At 42.9% G+C, this 17,389-nt stretch overlaps 1 protein-coding gene across 3 annotated transcripts in view; it reads left to right on the forward strand.

The window, feature by feature from the left end:
* arhgap35a (Rho GTPase activating protein 35a) overlaps window positions 1-17,389 on the forward strand; it is a 206,113-nt gene that overhangs the window by 177,995 nt on the left and 10,729 nt on the right. For all 3 annotated transcript variants that reach the window (XM_063059930.1, XM_063059931.1, XM_063059929.1), the window contains 3 exons: window positions 9,212-9,289; window positions 10,968-11,099; window positions 15,014-15,119. In XM_063059930.1, coding sequence (XP_062916000.1) covers window positions 9,212-9,289; window positions 10,968-11,099; window positions 15,014-15,119 — 316 coding nt within the window. The remainder of the gene's footprint in view (window positions 1-9,211; window positions 9,290-10,967; window positions 11,100-15,013; window positions 15,120-17,389) is intronic.

Raw genomic sequence — 17,389 nt, forward strand, 5'->3', positions numbered from 1 at the left:
AGACTGTGTCGGTCGTCAGCGCAAACAGCACGTCTCGCTATGTTTCAGTGTGCGTGTGACAAATAAAGCTAATCTTGAACTTCAGCACAGCGTTTAGCGTAACGGTATTACAGCGCCATCGGCCTGGGTTCAATTCAACCATTGTCTGTAAGGAGTTTGTGTATTCTCCCTGTGACCGCCTCGGTTTCCTCCGGGTGCTCCAGTTTCCTCCCACATTCCAAAGACGTATGTGTTAATAGGTTAATTGGTCACATGAGTGTAGTTAGGCTGCAATGACTTGTTACCGTGCTGTATCTGTAAATAAAAATAAAAACAAACTCTTTATTTTAAAAAAAAGTGCAATGTAGATATTCATCTGTGGATTGGCATGGATTCCATACTCCCCAATACTGCTTTTACCAGTGAGTCTGAACGATAATAGGAAGTGTTCAACATCAACTCAAGAACTCCCTGTTGTGTCTTCACAGAACAGAGATATTCAAAGTACAATTCTTCATTTTATAGACTCCATGCGGTCCATGTTGAATCACATCTCCAAGAGTTGCTGTTGGTATGGACATTTGTTCTATGATTTAAAATGTTTGGAGTTTATACAATACTAAATTCTTGCTTTATGTAAAATCTAGCCAGCCAATTTGCGGTTAAGCTTGCTTCCCTCTCTTCCTGTTATGGCCCAAAGCCAAGTCAAAAGTATGTTTTCATTTATGCAAAATAGGAGATGTGGGTCAGGAACATTTTTGGTACTGTTGTAATCTAAATAGAAAAGCAAATCTGTTGTACTGTCAGGTATGTTTCTAATCCACTCTAAGCAGATCTTGATGCCAGAGAGGATCCTGGGAACATAGTTCAGGAATGGTGATGTCGGTGAAGCAATGTCTCTCTTTCCTCGTGTCATGTGATGCTATCCCATCGAGAATGTTTACCTCTCAGTGGCTGTGGGGGAACTGCATAACTTGGCAGCTGCATAAAGGAAATCGACCCGAAGAGATTGTTCGCTTACATCATCCGAAAGAAAAGCTGGTTTGGGTTGTGTTTTGGACGCTGACGCAGTCTTCATGGTTTGAGCATTCTTGTGTTTGTGGCATTCTTGATATAAAGCCATTTCCTTGATGTACTAGTCTGGTCGTTGAATTCTGCATTTGTTTTTTATCTTGAGAAACGCAGTTCCTCCACAATCTCCATCAGCACAGATGTACCACAAGGCTGTGTGCTTACCCTGCTCTGTTCTCTTATACTATGACTGTCAGGCTAAGCACTGCTCCAATGCCATTTGCAACTTTGCTGATGACACCACTGTCATTGGCCAAATCAAAGGTGGCGACTAATCAGTATGTAGGAGGGAGATTAAAGATCTGGCTGAGTGGTGCCACAACAACACCTCTCACAATGTCAGCAAGACCAAGGAGCTGACTTCAGGAGGAGGAAACTGAGAGGTCCATGAGCCAGTCCTCATCGGGGATCAGAGGCGGAGGGAGTCAGCAACTTCCTTGGTGTTTTCATCTGAGGACCTGTCCTGGGTCCAGCATGCAAGTGCAATTGCAAAAAAAAAAATGCATGGCAGCACCTCTACTTCCTTAGAAGGTTGTGGAGATTTGGCATGTCATCTAAAACTTCGACAAGCTTCTATAGATATATAGTGGAGAGTATATTGACTGGCTGCATCACAGCCTGATTATGAAAACACCAATGCCCTTCGATGGAAAATACAACAAAAAGTAGTGGATATGGCCACCTCCATCATTGGTGAAGCCCTCCCGACCATCGAGTATATCTACACAGGTGTGCGATTGTAGGAAAGCAGCATCCATCATCAAGGAGCCCCACCATCCAGGTGATGCGCTCTCCTCACTGCTGCCATCAGGAAAAAGGTACAGGAGCCTCAGTACTCTCACCACCAGGTTCAGGAGCACTTACTACCCCTCAACCATCAGGCTCTTGAACAAAAGTGGATAACTTCACTCAACTTCACTTGCCCCATCATTCAACTGTTTCCCACAACCAATGGACTCACTTTCAAGGACTCTTCATCTCATGTTGTTAATGTTTGTTTATTTATTACTATCTACTTTATTCGTTTATGTTTGTTGTCTTTTGCACATTGGTTATTTGTTCGTCCTTTTGGCTGTGGTCTTTCATTGATTCTATTGTGTTTCTTTGTATTTACTGTGAATGCCCACAAGAAAACAAATCTCAGGACTGTATATGGTGACACTTGTGTACTTTGAATGCAGAAAATGGTGGAGGAGGTCAGCAACTCAGGCAGCATCTCTGGAGGGGAATAAACAGTCGACGTTTTGGGCCAAGACCCTTCACCAGGATCCATGAGGAAATGCATCATTGTTTAGTTGTATCACGCCTCTCCGAGATACAATGGCTTTAGTTGGGTCAAGCTTGACAAATACCAGTAGTTTGTTTTTATTCAATTTGTGGTCATTTTACATACAGCCCACATGGTCTTTGTCCATGGAGTACAGTACTGTGCAAAGGTCTTGGACACATGTATATAGCCAGGGTGCCCAAGACTTTTGTACAGTACGGTGATTGTCAACGTGGAGTGGAGAGGGAGTCTGTAAACCTGGTGGGAGCAAAGGATGTTGGTAATGGTGAGGATGGAGTGCCATGAGAGGGGTGTGGGGCATGTGACCAGGGGCAGGGGGTGGGGCAGGTGCAGACACACCCCAGCCCTGAGAGACCAGGCAAGGTCATTTGATTGCAAAAAATTGGTTTATTGATGATTACAGATTGTCTCTGGTGCTTCCCACTCCCTTCCCCTTTTCCCAACCATAATTCCCTCTCCCTGCCTGTCCCTTTCGTGTTCTCAGTCCACAGTAGTGGCCCATATCAGAATCAGGTTTATCTTCACTCACATATGTCATGAAATATGTTTTTTTTTTGCAGCAGTACAGTATAATACATAAAATTACTACAGGACTGTGCAAAAGTCAGAGGCACCCTAGCACCCAAAGGCTAAGGAGCTGGTGGTAGACCTGAGGAGAGCTAAGGCACCGGTGACCCCTGTTTTCATCCGGGGGGTCAGTGTGGACATGGTGGAGGATTACAAGTACCTGGGGATATGAATTGACAATAAACTGGACTGGTCAAAGAACACTGAGGCTGTCTACAAGAAGGGTCAGAGCCATCTCTATTTCCTGAGGAGACTGAGGTCCTTTAACATCTACCGGACGATGCTGAGGATGTTCTACGAGTCTGTGGTGGCCAGTGCGATCATGTTTGCTGTTGTGCGCTGGGGCAGCAGGCTGAGGGTAGCAGACACCAACAGAATCAACAAACTCATTCGTAAGGCCAGTGATGTTGTGGGGATGGAACTGGACTCTCTGACGGTGGTGTCTGAAAAGAGGATGCTGACTAAGTTGCATGCCATCTTGGACAATGTCTCCCATCCACTACATAATGTACTGGGTGGGCACAGGAGTACATTCAGCCAGAGACTCATTCCTCCAAGATGCAACACAGAGTGTCATAGGAAGTCATTCCTGCCTGTGGCCATCAAACTTTACAACCCCTCCCTTGGAGGGTCAGACACCCTGAACCAATAGGCTGGCCCTGGACTTACTTCATAATTTACTGGCATAATTTACATATTACTATTTAACTATTTATGGTTCTATTACTATTTATTATTTATGGTGCAACTGTAAGGAAAACCAATTTCCCCCAGGATCAATAAAGTATGACTATGACTACTATGACTATGTACATGTGGCTAAACGTTTTGCACAGTACTCTATATATCTAGTACTTAATTAAGGTACCATTTTGTAATCTTTCTCAGCCTCAAACTAAATAGTGATCAGGAAAGGAATCTGGAGTGGATTCCTTCCCCCTGAATCCTCCCAGCTCATTGGGTAGTGTTGCGACCCTTCTGGTGTCCACGGGAGATTAGATATCTCAGCAGAGAGCAACAGTGAGAAGACCTTTGTTCTACAACAGCTTGGTTATTGGACGCACCTGCAAGAATAAATTCAGTGTGCATCAGGTCATTTGGCTGACCAGTGGTGTAGTGGCATCTGCAATGGACTTCAAGGCGAGTTATCCTGGGGTTGAATCCAGCCCACTACTTGCACACTTTCCATCGAGTTAGCAACTTGGTCTCGTAAAAAAACAGACAAATGCTAAAGAAACAGCAAAGTTGCCGTCTGATGAGCCTCAAAGCGGGTAGAGGAACAAAAAAAAAGTTATTTACTTCAGAAGTTGTTCTGTTCTATGCCTTGTGGCACAATCAGTAGGAGCTTTGCCATTCCTTTAACATTTTCGTTTGTGTTTTTTTTTCACGAGGCTGGATTGCTAGCTCCCCAGCATGGATGGAAAGCGTGCTAGGAGCTGGCTGGATTTGAACCTGGGACCACTCGCGTCGAAGTCCAGTGCAGGTGCCACTACACCACCGGCTGGCTAGAAAGTTGTTCAGTTTAATTTTTAAACCAGGGGACATCCAGGATGAGTTTTCCACCCATAGATACCCTAGCCTTTTACTGCCTGCTGTACGGGACCAGCCCAGCCCATGTTTTGCATTGTGTATTATTCAGTTTGAACAACAATCAGGATAGTGATAAACAAGTTTCACTTCTTAATTTAGAATATCATGTCCTCAGGATCTTTGTTTAATATTTTGTACTTCCTGTTTCCTAATTTGCTTCTCCCTTAAGTAGATTAACTAAAGAAAAGTGAACCAGTTCCTATTTCATTTGAATATTACTCTGAAGCATGGTTTAACTGAATGACCCTTGCGACCAGTGCAGTTTTAATTCTTGCCTTTGAAAGAGATTTTGTGAAAAGTATGAGCTTTCAGAAGTTTATTGAGAAGGTCACAGAGTGGAGATGCGTGATGCTGGAAGAACTCGGCAGGTCAGGCAGCATCTATGAAAAAGAATAAAAATTTGATATTTCGGAGCTGACACCCTTCTTTGGAACTGGAAAGAGAGGGGGAAGACACCAGAATAGAAAGGTGCGGAGGGGGAGGAGGATAGCTGAAAGGTGACAGGTGAAACCAGGTGGATGGGAAAGGTCAAAGGCTGGAGAGAAAAGAATCAGATAGGAGCGGAGAGTGGACCACTAGAGGAGGGGACCCAGGGGGAGGTGATAGGCATGTGAGAGGCCAGAGTTGAGAATAGAAGAGGGGAGGAGAAGGGAAATCCTTCTATGGGAAGGAGAAATCTGTATTCATACCATCAGTTTGGAGGCTACCCAGATGGAATACATGGTGTTGCTCTCCACCCTGAGGGTGGCCTCATCTTGTTGCAAGAGGAGCCGTCAACCAGCATGTCAGAATGAGGGTGGGAATCATAATTAAAATGTTTGGCCACAGGGAAGTTCTGCTTTTGGCCGATGGAGCAGAGATGCTCAATGAAGCGGTACCCCAATTTACAACGGATCTCACCAATGTAGAGGAGGTTGCATCGAGAGCACCAGGCACAATAGACAACCCCAGCAGATTCGCAGGTGAAGTGTTGCCTCACTTGGAAGGACTGTTTGAGGCCCTAAATGGAGGTGAGGGAGGAGGTGAATGGGCAAATGTAGCACTTTGCAGGGATAAGTACCAGGAGGCAGATTAGTGAGGAGGGATGAATGGTCAAGGGAATCTGTTGCCAGAACTTGAGGGCCTGATTTATAGGGAAAGGTCAAATTGCTCTTTCCCTGGAGCAAAGGAGAATCAGGGGAGATTTGAGAGGTATACAAAATTGAGGGGTATAGGGAGTGTAAATGCAAGCAGGCTTTTTCCACTGAGGTTGGGTCAGACTAGAACTAAACGTCATAGGTTAAGGGTGAAAGGAGAAGTATTTAAGGGAATCTGAGGGGGAGCTGGATTGAGTGTGGAACAAGCTGTCAGCGAAAGTGATGGATGCGGTTTTAATTGCATATTTAAGAGAAGTTTGGAGAAGTACATGGATAGGAGGGGTATGGAAGACTATGGTCTAGGTGTGGATCAATGGGGCTAAGCTAAACAGCAGTTCAGCATGGACTAGATGGGCCAAAGGGCCTGTTTCTGTGTGGTAATGCTCTCTGACTCTGACTCTCTTCACTTGAATTGACAGTCGAGGTGTTATGCATTTTGCTGGAGCTCAGGGTGAAGTTTATATAATAATAACTGCCAAGGTTAGCTGCATATTTTGTGCTTGTGTTGAACCCAAGACCTTTAGTTCGACATTGAAGCACTCTTAGGCTTGGGCAGGAGAGACAATATGGTGGTTATGTTTCTGACACTGAACTATCTGCAGCAGACAAAATGCTGGTGGAACTCGGCAGTTCAGTTAGGATCTATGGAGAGGAATAAGCAGTCAACATTTCAGGCCAACACTCTTCGACTGTTTATTCTTCTCCATGGATGCTGCCTGACTTGCTCAGTTCCTCCAGCATTTTGTGTCAGGTGCTCTGGATTTCCAGCATGCGCAGAATGTCTTGTGTCAATATTTACAGCAGGATTGTGAATCAATGCCATGAGCAGTGTCTTTGGAAAATCCTTCAAATTTTCTGCAAGGATAAGGAAATGATTAGTTTCCTTTCCCAGGTCAACACGATTTATTGAGGCTTGCTTGCAATCTTCTCTGTTGCAATACGCACAGAATGCTGGAGGAACTCGGCAGGCCAGGCAGCATCTATGGAAAAGATGTTGCCTGACCTGCTGAGTTCCTCCAGCATTTTGTGAGTTGCTTTGGATTTCCAGCACCTGCAGATTTTCTGGTGTTTGAGTCTTCTCTGTTGGGCAGTAGATGCCATTTGCACGCCTGAGTCCAGTCTCTGAGAAAGGCACTCTTTCTCTGAGCGCTAATTTGGAAAGACTGAAGAAAGGATTTGAGCCTGTGCTCAAAACCTGGGGGACCACTGAAGCAGCAGAAAGCTATCAGTATGGATCCTGTTTATTACGTCCTACTTTTATTCTATTCATTCTGAAGGCAGGCTGTGGGGCCAAAATCCACTGTTGCCTATTCTTCATTAACCTGGATCTCTTTGGGCTTCAAGAGAACTGATTTAATTTGCAAATTACAATTAACAATTCAGTTCTGGATCAACTTTCACTGACCTTGATTGCAGGCAATCTTTGTGGGACATTAAAGTTAAGACAAAGGCTTTCTTGAGAAAAGTAAATTTTATTTTCAAAGTACATATATGTCACCACATGCAATCCTGAGATTCATTTTCCTGTGGGTATACTCAGCAAATCTATAAAATAGTAACTATAATAGGATCAATGAAAGATCAACCAGAGTGCAGAAGATGACAAACTGTGCAAGTTCAAATATAAATAAATAGTAATAAATAATAAGATGAGAGTCCTTAAAGTGAGATCATTGGTTGGGACATCCTGATGGAAGGGCAATGGATTGTCCTTCGCAGGTCATCACTTAAAGGAGACGTAAAAGGGAATCTTATGGGTATTTTGTCGTAGGCTGTCCCGGCATCTAATGGACCTGATATCATGGGGTTTGTTTTGGAGAGTGAGTTCAGTTCAGAATTGAACTCTGTCTCAACTGGGCAAGATGTGATTTAACAGGTCTGCTAATACCTCAGGTGACGGGGAATGTTACTTTAATTCTTTCTTTCAGGTCTCGTATGTACCTTTGGATACAAGAGTTGCTGCCTGTATTCAAGTGGTGCTGTTCCTTTTCACAGAGAGGACTCTGTAGATTCATGAATTTGTACTGTATAAATTAATATTGTAACTGTTAAAATTAACTGCTCAGTGGGAAATATGTCATTCTAAGAGTTGATTCATTCTTATTATAGTTCTCATTAATATAAATATTACTGACTATTCTGTGCACCAGTGTAAACTGAGTGATGTGTAAATTGAGAACGAGACACAAAATGCTGGAGGAACTCAGCAGATCAGGCAGCATCTGTGGAAACAAATGAACAGTTGACGTTTTGGGCCGAGACCCTTCATCAGAAGCGTAAATTTGTTGGTTATTTTTGGGATTAAATTATTGTGTTGTTTATCGTATTGTGTTTTTTTCTTGGTACTGCACCAGATCCAGAGTAAAAATTATTTCGCTCTCCTTTACACTTGCGTCATGAAAATGACATTGAACAACCTTGAATGCTTCCACACGGTTCCTTGCTGCAGAAGGTTTATTTTCACGGCCCCACCACTGGACATAAAAGGAAAGGAGGTGAAGTACTTCACCAGGGTCTATTCACCTACCAGAGTATACTAGAGTCATAAAGTCATAGGAAAGTACAGCACAGAAACAGGTGTGCTGAACCATTTAAACTGTCTACTTCCATCAACCTGCACCGGGACTATAGCCCTCCATACCCCTACCAACCATATACCTACCCAAACTTCTTTTAAACATTTAAATCGAGCTTGCAAGCGTCACTTGCACTGGCAGCTCAAGCCACACTCTCACAACCCTCCGAGTGAGTAAGTTTCTCCTCATGTTCCCCTTAAACTTTGCAGCTTTCACCCTTAACCCACAACCTCAGTTGTAGTCCCTCCTGATATCAGTGGGAAAAACCTGCTTGCATTTACCCGATCTATATCCCTCAATTTTGTATACCTCTATCAAATCTCCCCTCAATTTTCTGTGTTCTAAGGAATAAAGTCCTAACCTATTCAACCTTTCCCTGTAACTCAGGTCCTCCGGTCCCAGCAACATCCCTGTAAGTTTTCTCTGCACTCTTTCAACCTTATTTACATCGTTCTTGTAGGTAGCTGACCAAAACTGTACCCAATACTGAAAATTAGGCATCACCAGTGTCTTGTACAACTTCAATATAACATCCTATCTCCTGGTACTTTGATTCATCAAATCAAATTCAAGTTTAATTATCATGAAATGGACCTGTAGTACTTAACCATAAGACATAAGGAGCAGAATTAGTCCATTGGCCCATTGAGGCTGCTCTGCTATTCCGTCATGGCTGATTTATTATCCCTATCAAACCTATTCTCCTGCCTCCTGCCTGTAACCCTTGACACGCTAATTAATCAAGAACTTATCAACCTCTGCCTTAAGTATACCTGACTACTTGGCCTATACAGGTCAAGTACTTTAGTGCTATCAAATCTGTTTCCACTCTGCCTGTTATCTATTCACAAACTTTCTATTAAACATTATTTGTATCTTTGAAGCAACTGTGACAGTCTGCATAGTTTTATTGATTATAATTGCTATGCTTTCATTTGGAGGTTATACCATCTCCAATAAATTTGGTAAGTGGAGAGAATTAATTTTTAATTTCTCATTTAAAGGTCTGGGTACCGAGGGACTTTACCGCGTGAGTGGGAACAAATCAGAGATGGAAAGTCTCCAGCGACAGTTTGATCAAGGTAAGTCAGAGGTGTTGAAGTGGCATTGGTCAAGCATGAATATTATCTGGCTGCCTAGGTAGCTAATAACTGCGTTGTGTGTGGGTTTTCACGTTTTGCATTTCCTCTCCAGAAACATGATCCTTGTGATCTGATTGTTGTTATAGATGTGTTAAAAAGCAGGTGTGGCCCACTTTCTGGGCAATGAGAAATTCTCCTGAGTTTGGCATTAACGTGACAGAGTAATGAGTTCTACTTGTAACTCTTTCAGTACTGTCCATAGGATGCTGTAGCAGGATGCAAGTTCACTCAATAAAAATCCAAAAATAAACCGCGGGAAATACAAACAGCAAATGCTGCAAACACACTGCAATTTGTGCAGCAACTGTGGAAGGAGAAAGACAACTTTTCAGGTCTGGGACTCTTCATAAGAGCATTTTAAACATTTTTGAGGAGCATAGGACACTCTGGCCCTCCTGTTCTGGAATTGAGTTAGATCTAATCCTCGCAACATACATCAAAGTTGCTGGTGAACGCAGCAGGCCAAGCAGCATCTATAGGAAGAGGCGCAGTCGACGTTTCAGGCCGAGTCGACTGCGCCTCTTCCTATAGATGCTGCCTGGCCTGCTGCGTTCACCAGCAACTTTGATGTATGTTGCTTGAATTTCCAGCATCTGCAGAATTCCTGTTGTTTTAATTTTTTTCTACCCAATTCCTGTCCCAGTTGACAGTTGAATCAGCAAAGACCAAGTTTCCATCGTAAGGCTCCATTTATCTTTAGTTGTTATCAAGATGCACTAAAAGATAAGCCATTTGAGAAACCCAATTTAACTTAGAGAAAATGTCACAATTTGATCTTTTTAGAGGAAAACTATGATAACCTGATTTCTGAGTACTCAGAAATCAATAGGGTTTTGCGTCTTGTTAGATCGATAGTTTGAAGTCCAAGTCTGGTATGGAGCTGGAGGTACAGAATCTGGGCTGGGTGTGTGGCCGGAGTCGTTGTCAGGTGTAGCGGCACATGTGTGGCTTCTTTTGACCAGGAGCGTGTGGGTCTGCAGCCGAAACTGCGTTTTGGAAACCTTGTATATTTCAGTTTGCATTAAACTCGCTAAGCCTGGCTTTCCTCTCCCTTTTAAACTGGAAAATATATTATTCTATTACTGTACAGGGGTGGCAGGGTGGAGATACTTCTCTACCGGAGGAGGTGTAAGTTGTTTCTTTCCTTTGCTAGCCTACAAGTCACCCTTGGGCAAGGTGTAGCACTTGCTTAGCCAGGTCATGTGAAGCCATGGGGGCAGATGATGGATGGTCGTATGAGCATCCAATGCATATCACAAGCTCTGGTTATGTGACCACTGACTCCAGGCAGACAAGAGTATTGATAATGGCTGGGGAGGGGGGGTCATCCATCTTGTAAAGACACTGCCCAGAAGAAGGCAATGGCAAACCACTTCTGCAGAAAAATTCTGGTGGACAGTCACAGTCGTGGAAAGACCATAATCGCCCACATCATGCGACACGGCACATACTGTGTAAATTATCAGTGAACTGCATTTGTTGGGATATTAATATAAGTAATATTTAATAGCCTGGAGAATCTACTCCTGTCACCACCAAGGTTCTGTGGATACTGGATCAAAAGAGTTTTACTGCTTAATGGTTCCCCAGCTGAAGTATTTTCTTTTTCTATTTGTAGATCACAACATTGTTCTGCAGGAAAAGGATTTTGCAGTGAATACTATAGCTGGAGCAATGAAGAGCTTCTTCTCAGAGCTGCCAGAGCCACTGGTTCCATATAATGCCCAGGTTGAACTGGTGGACGTCAGCAGTAAGTACCAGGCCCGCTGCGTTTTTTAGAGAAGGTCAAAGGTTTTTCTTATTGAATGGCAGTCACAAACCAAACATGACACATTACTGCACAATGGGGGTTTGCTGTGTATACTCAGTGGGCACTTTACACCTGTACACCTCTTTAATGCAACTATTTAATTGGCCAATCACCTGTCAGCAACTCAGTCCATAAAAGCACGCCGGCATGGTCAAGAGGTTCAGTTGTTGTTCAGACCAAACATCAGAATGGGGAAGAAATGTGATCTAAGTGACTTGGACCGTAAAATGATTGTTGCTGCCAGGCAGAGGTGGTTTGGGTATCTCAGAACCTGCTGATCTTCTGGGATTTACATGCACAGAAGTCTCCAGAGCAAGGGTTCCCAGCCTGGGGTCCACAGAAAGGTTACAGGGCGAAGGCCAGGGAGTGGGGCTGAGGAGAGGGAGAAAAGGATCAGCCATGATTGAATGGCGAAGCAGACTCATTGGGCCAAATGGCCTAATTTTGCTCCTATGTCTTGTGGTCTTATGGACCCCTCGGTTAATGGTACGGGAGTCTATGGATAAAAATGATTGGGAACTCGTGCTTTAGAGTTTACAGAGAATGGTGCAAAAAAACTAAAACAAAAACATCCAGTGAGTAACAGTTCTATAAATGAAAACGCCTTGATAATCAGAGAGGTCAGAGGAGAATAGCCAATAGCTGGTTCAGGCTGACAGGCGATAATAGCTCAAATAACCACGTGTTATAACAGTGTTGTGCAGAAGAGCATATCTGAATGCACAATACGTTGAACCTTGAATGGGTTGCAGTAGTGGAAGACCATTCCGAATTCCACTTCTGTAACTAATAAAGTGAGCATTGAGTGTAGTTCTCAGATTAATTGCACTGAAAAATATGCCGAGGCTGGGAAATCACTTTGTAATAACTTGTTGCTGCATAAGTGCATTATTTTTTTGTGTGATATTACACAAATAGCAACCATCTTGAATAACCAGTTAACCTGCTTTTAATGAGAGAAGGATAATAAATTATTTGGATGACACAGAATTACTTTTCCCTCCACCTCCCTTTAATGTTTGGCCATAGAATTATTTTCTCCTGAGAACCTGGACTTGCCCTCACTTCGCTGGACACCAGTTAAATAAATTCCTTTTGTAGCCTGAGGCTTATTGTGAAAGATTTTGTTTTCCTTTCTCATAACTCATCCACAGCTGTGGCCAAGAGGATAGCTATTTCATCTTTGACACTTTTATTGCAACTAAACTATGTGCTGAGGAGAGAATTTCTTATCTTCCCTCTTCTCTTTCACTTCCATTCCTCTCCACTGACTGCTCCACTTAATGCTTCAAGGTGGAATAAACGGCCTCCTTCATCAATATTTTAAAAGAAAAGAACCTGAATAGTCTACTTAGCAAAGCAGAAAGAGAAGAAGCATAAACCAATCCTCACAGAAGGATCGGAAGTGGATGGAGTGAGCAATTTCAAGTTCCTCGGTGTCAGTACCTCTGGGGACTGAACCTGGTTGCGACATATTGATGCGGCTATATTTCATTAGGAGTTTGAGGAGATTTGGTATGTCACCTAAAACACTCAAACTTCTACAGATGTGCTGTGGAGAGTCTTCTCACTGGCTGCAGCACCATTTGGTATGGGGGGGACGTGGCACTACTGCACAGGGTCAAAGTAAGTTGCAGAAATTTGTAAAATGAGTCAGCTCCGTCATGGGCACTAGCTTCCATAGTACCAAGACATCTTCAAGGAGCAAATCGCAGGAAGGTGGCATCCATTATTAAGCACCCCCAACCACCCAGGACATGTCCTTTTCTCATTGTTACTGTCAGGGAGGAGGTACAGGAGCCTGAAGGCACACACTCAGTGATTCAGGAACAGCGTCTTCCCCTCTGCCATCCGATTTTTAAATGTATATTGAATCCATGAGCACTACCTCACTACTTCCATTATACTTATTTTGCACTGCTTATTCTGTTATTCCACACTACCTATTTTAACAACTATTTAACATACATATTTATAACTACAGTAATTCAGTTTTTTCTACATTTATCATGTAATGCAATGTTAACAAATTTCATGATATATGCTAGTGATATTAAACCTGATTGGAATCTGTAGAGAGAGATTGTAAATGTTACAGGTTGATGTATAACCAGGGCTGAACAATTGCATTGCAATTGGCTGTTGTTCTGAAGCTATTGAATTGACTGTTGAGTAATGAGGGCTATAATTGTTTAGTATTTCCAATGTAGGGAAGACTACCCATTGAATGTGGTGTATTAAATCAAAAATGAGCTGTTGCTTATCTTTGCGTTCATGATGAGAGGGCATCAGCTGCCGTCTGTGAGATGTCCACCATTAAGGAGATCTTCAAAAGGTGACATCTCAGAAACATGGCATCTATCACTAAGGTCATTCCCCCCCCCCACCCCCATTACTACCATCATACTCTACTATCAAAAGAACCCAAAGATGTAACGTTTTAGTAGCAGCTTCCCCTCTGCCTTCAGATTTCTGAGCAGTCCATGAACACGAATTTGCTCCCTTTCTTTGCACTAAATTATTTTATGTATATTTATATAACAACAAAGGTCAGCCAGCAATGTGTGTTTTACACATCTGGCATCCAGCAAGTTACTAGTTAGAACCTAGAAATGTGGTGACCACGCTAACACTTCTCCTTATTGTTCCTCGTGCCCGAGAAATTACTTTAATGAATTCTCAAATACATGCTCCAGAGCAAAGAGCACTATTCCATCTCTTTTTATTAACTTGCTGTGTGAGATGCTGGTCATCTTGAATTTTCCCCCCAAGGTAAGCTGTCTTTTTGAGATGGTGCAATCATCTGGTGAAGAAACAGTTGCAGCATTATTGGATGGGGAGATTTATGACTTTAGAACCAGTAACAGTAAAGAACAGGTGGCGAGGGATACGTCTCTACCAAAGTAGGTGTAAGGCGCTCCTCTCCGCTAGCTTGCAGGCCACCCTGGGGCAAGGGTGTAGCATCTGCTTAGCCCCCTGATCAGGGTTATGTGAAACCATGGGAGCAGGTGATGGATGGTCATATGAGCAGCTGGTGCATATCCCAAATTCTGGTTATATGACCACTAACACCAGGCAGACAATCTGTGAAGGGTATTGATAATGGCTGGGGGTGAGGGGGGGGGGGTTCACTCATCTTGTAAAGACACTGCCCAGAAGAAGGCAACAGCAAACCACTTCAGGAGGAAAATTTGGTCAAGAACAATCATGGTCAAAGACCATGATCGCCCATGTCAGATGTTACGGCACATCACGATACTGTGAAAAGCAAAGAACTCATGATGCAGCTACAAGTCAGGATGGTTTAGAGCAGAACCTGGGGGTAGGTCAAGTTAGCTTCGGCCTGCTGCCCTTGTCCTCCGTGCTGGTAGAAGTTGCTGTTATGGGAGATGCATATTCAACTTGCTGTAATTTGCAACCTCAGTCAGTTGTGTCAAGTTGGGCCAAACGGCCTGTTTCAGTGCTATATAACAATACAAACACAAGAAAATCTGCAGATGCCAGAAACCCGAAACAACACACACAAGATGTTGGAGGAACTCAGCAGGTCAGGCAGCTTCTAATCGAAGAGAGTAAACTGTTTTGGGTTGAGAATATATAACAATTCTGTGTGTTATATTGATTACTTATTAGAGTTGCATCAGCTGATTTTCTTATTAATAGGCTATTAAATTATCCAATCCTCCTAGCGGCTCCCAGACAAGGGAAATGAACTGCCTTCTGTTTCCCATTTTCTCAGGGTTTGGATCCCCATTGCACTAATAGGCATGAATCCAGATTCCAACATGAGCTATTAGTGAGTCAGTGTGCTGAGCTACTCATTGCATTAAATGACTTGGTTTTCCTTCCCTCAGAAACATCTGATAAAGAGCTTCGGCTGAATGCACTTAAGGATGTGTTAAAGAAGTTTCCAAAAGAGAATTATGAGGTCTTCAAATATGTCATCACCCACTTGAACAAGTAAGTAATTGCTTGGTGTATGCAGTAAAACCATCATAAATTAAGGTTATGATTATTAATTAGCCTGGCCATATAACGGCATTGAGGATACCACAAGCCAATATCTCATGGCTGTGCCTTGCCTTTAATGATGTAACTCATGTTGAAGTAAAGCAAGTTCTCCAAAGAGATTTGAAACCTTTGAGTTGCCAGGGTTATATTATATACAACCACCCTCCATAGTCCTGCCAATGTTACCGCACTAATAGCACAGAGATAGAGATAAAATTATTTTAAATACTGCTGTAAGCTCATCTTGATTATTCTCTCCTGTTTTCGAGGCTAGATTCAATTCCTGCATTGCTTTGATGCAGGGCATTAACCGGTTTATACGTTAATTAGGGGCGACACGGTAGCATAGTGGTTAGCACGACGCTTTACAGTACCGGTGACCTGGGTTCAATTCCCGCCACTGCCTGTGAGGAGATTTACGTTCTCCCTGTGTCCTCCGGTTTCCTTTCACTTTCCGAAGACCTGGTGGTTAGTAGGTTAATTGGTCATTGTAAATTGTCCTGTGATTAGGTTGGGGGTAATTCAGGGACACAGCTTGAAGGGCCTACTCTGCACTATCTCAATAAATAAGACTAAAAAATAATAGCAAAAACTGTGATGTAAAATGCATTAAACCTCTGTAAATTCCTACAGGAACCCGGTAGGTACTTCTGAAATTTTGCATGTTCAGTAAGGTCAAACTGTCGTCTGTCTTGGTTATAAATCTGAAGAAATAGTACAGCTTCCATTATCCACTGTCCCAGAGGATATGTCCTTGATTATTCCGCAGCCTGTTGCGGTCTAACTCTTTGCATAATACTGTCTGATGTAATAATACATGCCCCTGTCTGATGCAAATCAACTTGATGGTGCAAGAGGGATTTAATGTTGTATTTTGCCCCCTCTTTGTGGCCATTTCTGTCCAAATTGCATAGATCCAAAATCCGAGAAGGCTTGATTTCTGGCAAGAGAAAAAATGTGCTGTGTGTGTGTTATGGAGTCATACAGCAAGGAAGCAAGCTCTTCCATCTATGAAGACCATAAGATATAGGAGCAGAATTAGGCCCTTTGGCCCATCGAGGTGGCTCCACCATTCCACCATGGCTGATCCATTTCTCCTCTCAGCCCCAATCACCTGGCTTCTCCACATGTCCCTTCATGCCCTGACCAATCAAAAATCTACCAACCTCTGCTTTAAATATACTCAGACTTAAATATACTCCTATTGCTAAAGTTGCTTGGGGGTGTGGTGGTTTAAACTAATTTGACAGGAGGATGGAATCAGGAGTGATAGTGCTGGGGATTAAATGTGCAAGCAGAGGCAGTGTGTAGTGAGATTGCAAGCAAGGAAGGCGATAATCGGGCAAAATTGCAATCAATGGAATGGGTTGCAATGTAAAAGTCAGACAAAATCGAAAATGGATTAATATAGGACGAGGTGTTATATTTGAATGCATGAAGTATACAGAATAAGATGAACTTGAACTTGTAGCAGAGTTACAGCTTGGAATGTGTGACGTGGGCATTGCTGAATCATAGCTGAAAAGCTGATAGCTTGGAGCGCAATGTCCGAGGATACAGATTGTATCAAAAGGGGTGAGGTGGCTCTGTACATTTTCCCCATGGCTGTGTTGCTTTCCTCTGGGTGCTCCCGTTTGCTCGCACTTTCCAAAGACGTACGGGGTGGGAGGTTAATTGGTCACATGGGTGTAATTGGCAGTGTGGGCTCATTGAGCTAGAAGGTCCTCATGTGGTGCTGTATCTCTTAAAAACAGTTAAACACATCAACTTAGAGTCCATGTATTTCTAAGCTGCGCATACTACAGCAATAGCCAGGCAAGGAATAGAGCTTCTGTGGACATTTCTTCTGGTGGTAGGTGTTTTTGAATAGACTTTTAATAGATCTATCTCCAAAACCTGGAATCTTGGTGGTACGTTGACCACACAGAATTTCAGTAATTTTTTTTAGTTTTTTTTTGAGAATTTCAATAATATATTAAAAAAAAATCTTTTGTACCTGCCGAGTCTTGCTGCTTTCTGCATTGATCAGTTTGGAACCAGCCTGTAATTCCACTGCAGCAAAGGTGAAAGTTGGAAAAGCAAGAAAATGCAAGAAAATTATTTTTATTTATGTAAGCATACAGCACGGAAGCAGCCTGAGCTACCCAAATACGCTCATGTGACCAATAGAACTACTAATCGGTATGCCTTTGGAATGTGGGAGCAAAGTGGAGATCCCA

The sequence above is a fragment of the Mobula hypostoma genome, chromosome 10, assembly GCF_963921235.1.
Source record: "Mobula hypostoma chromosome 10, sMobHyp1.1, whole genome shotgun sequence".
Classification (NCBI taxonomy): Eukaryota; Metazoa; Chordata; class Chondrichthyes; order Myliobatiformes; family Myliobatidae; genus Mobula; species Mobula hypostoma.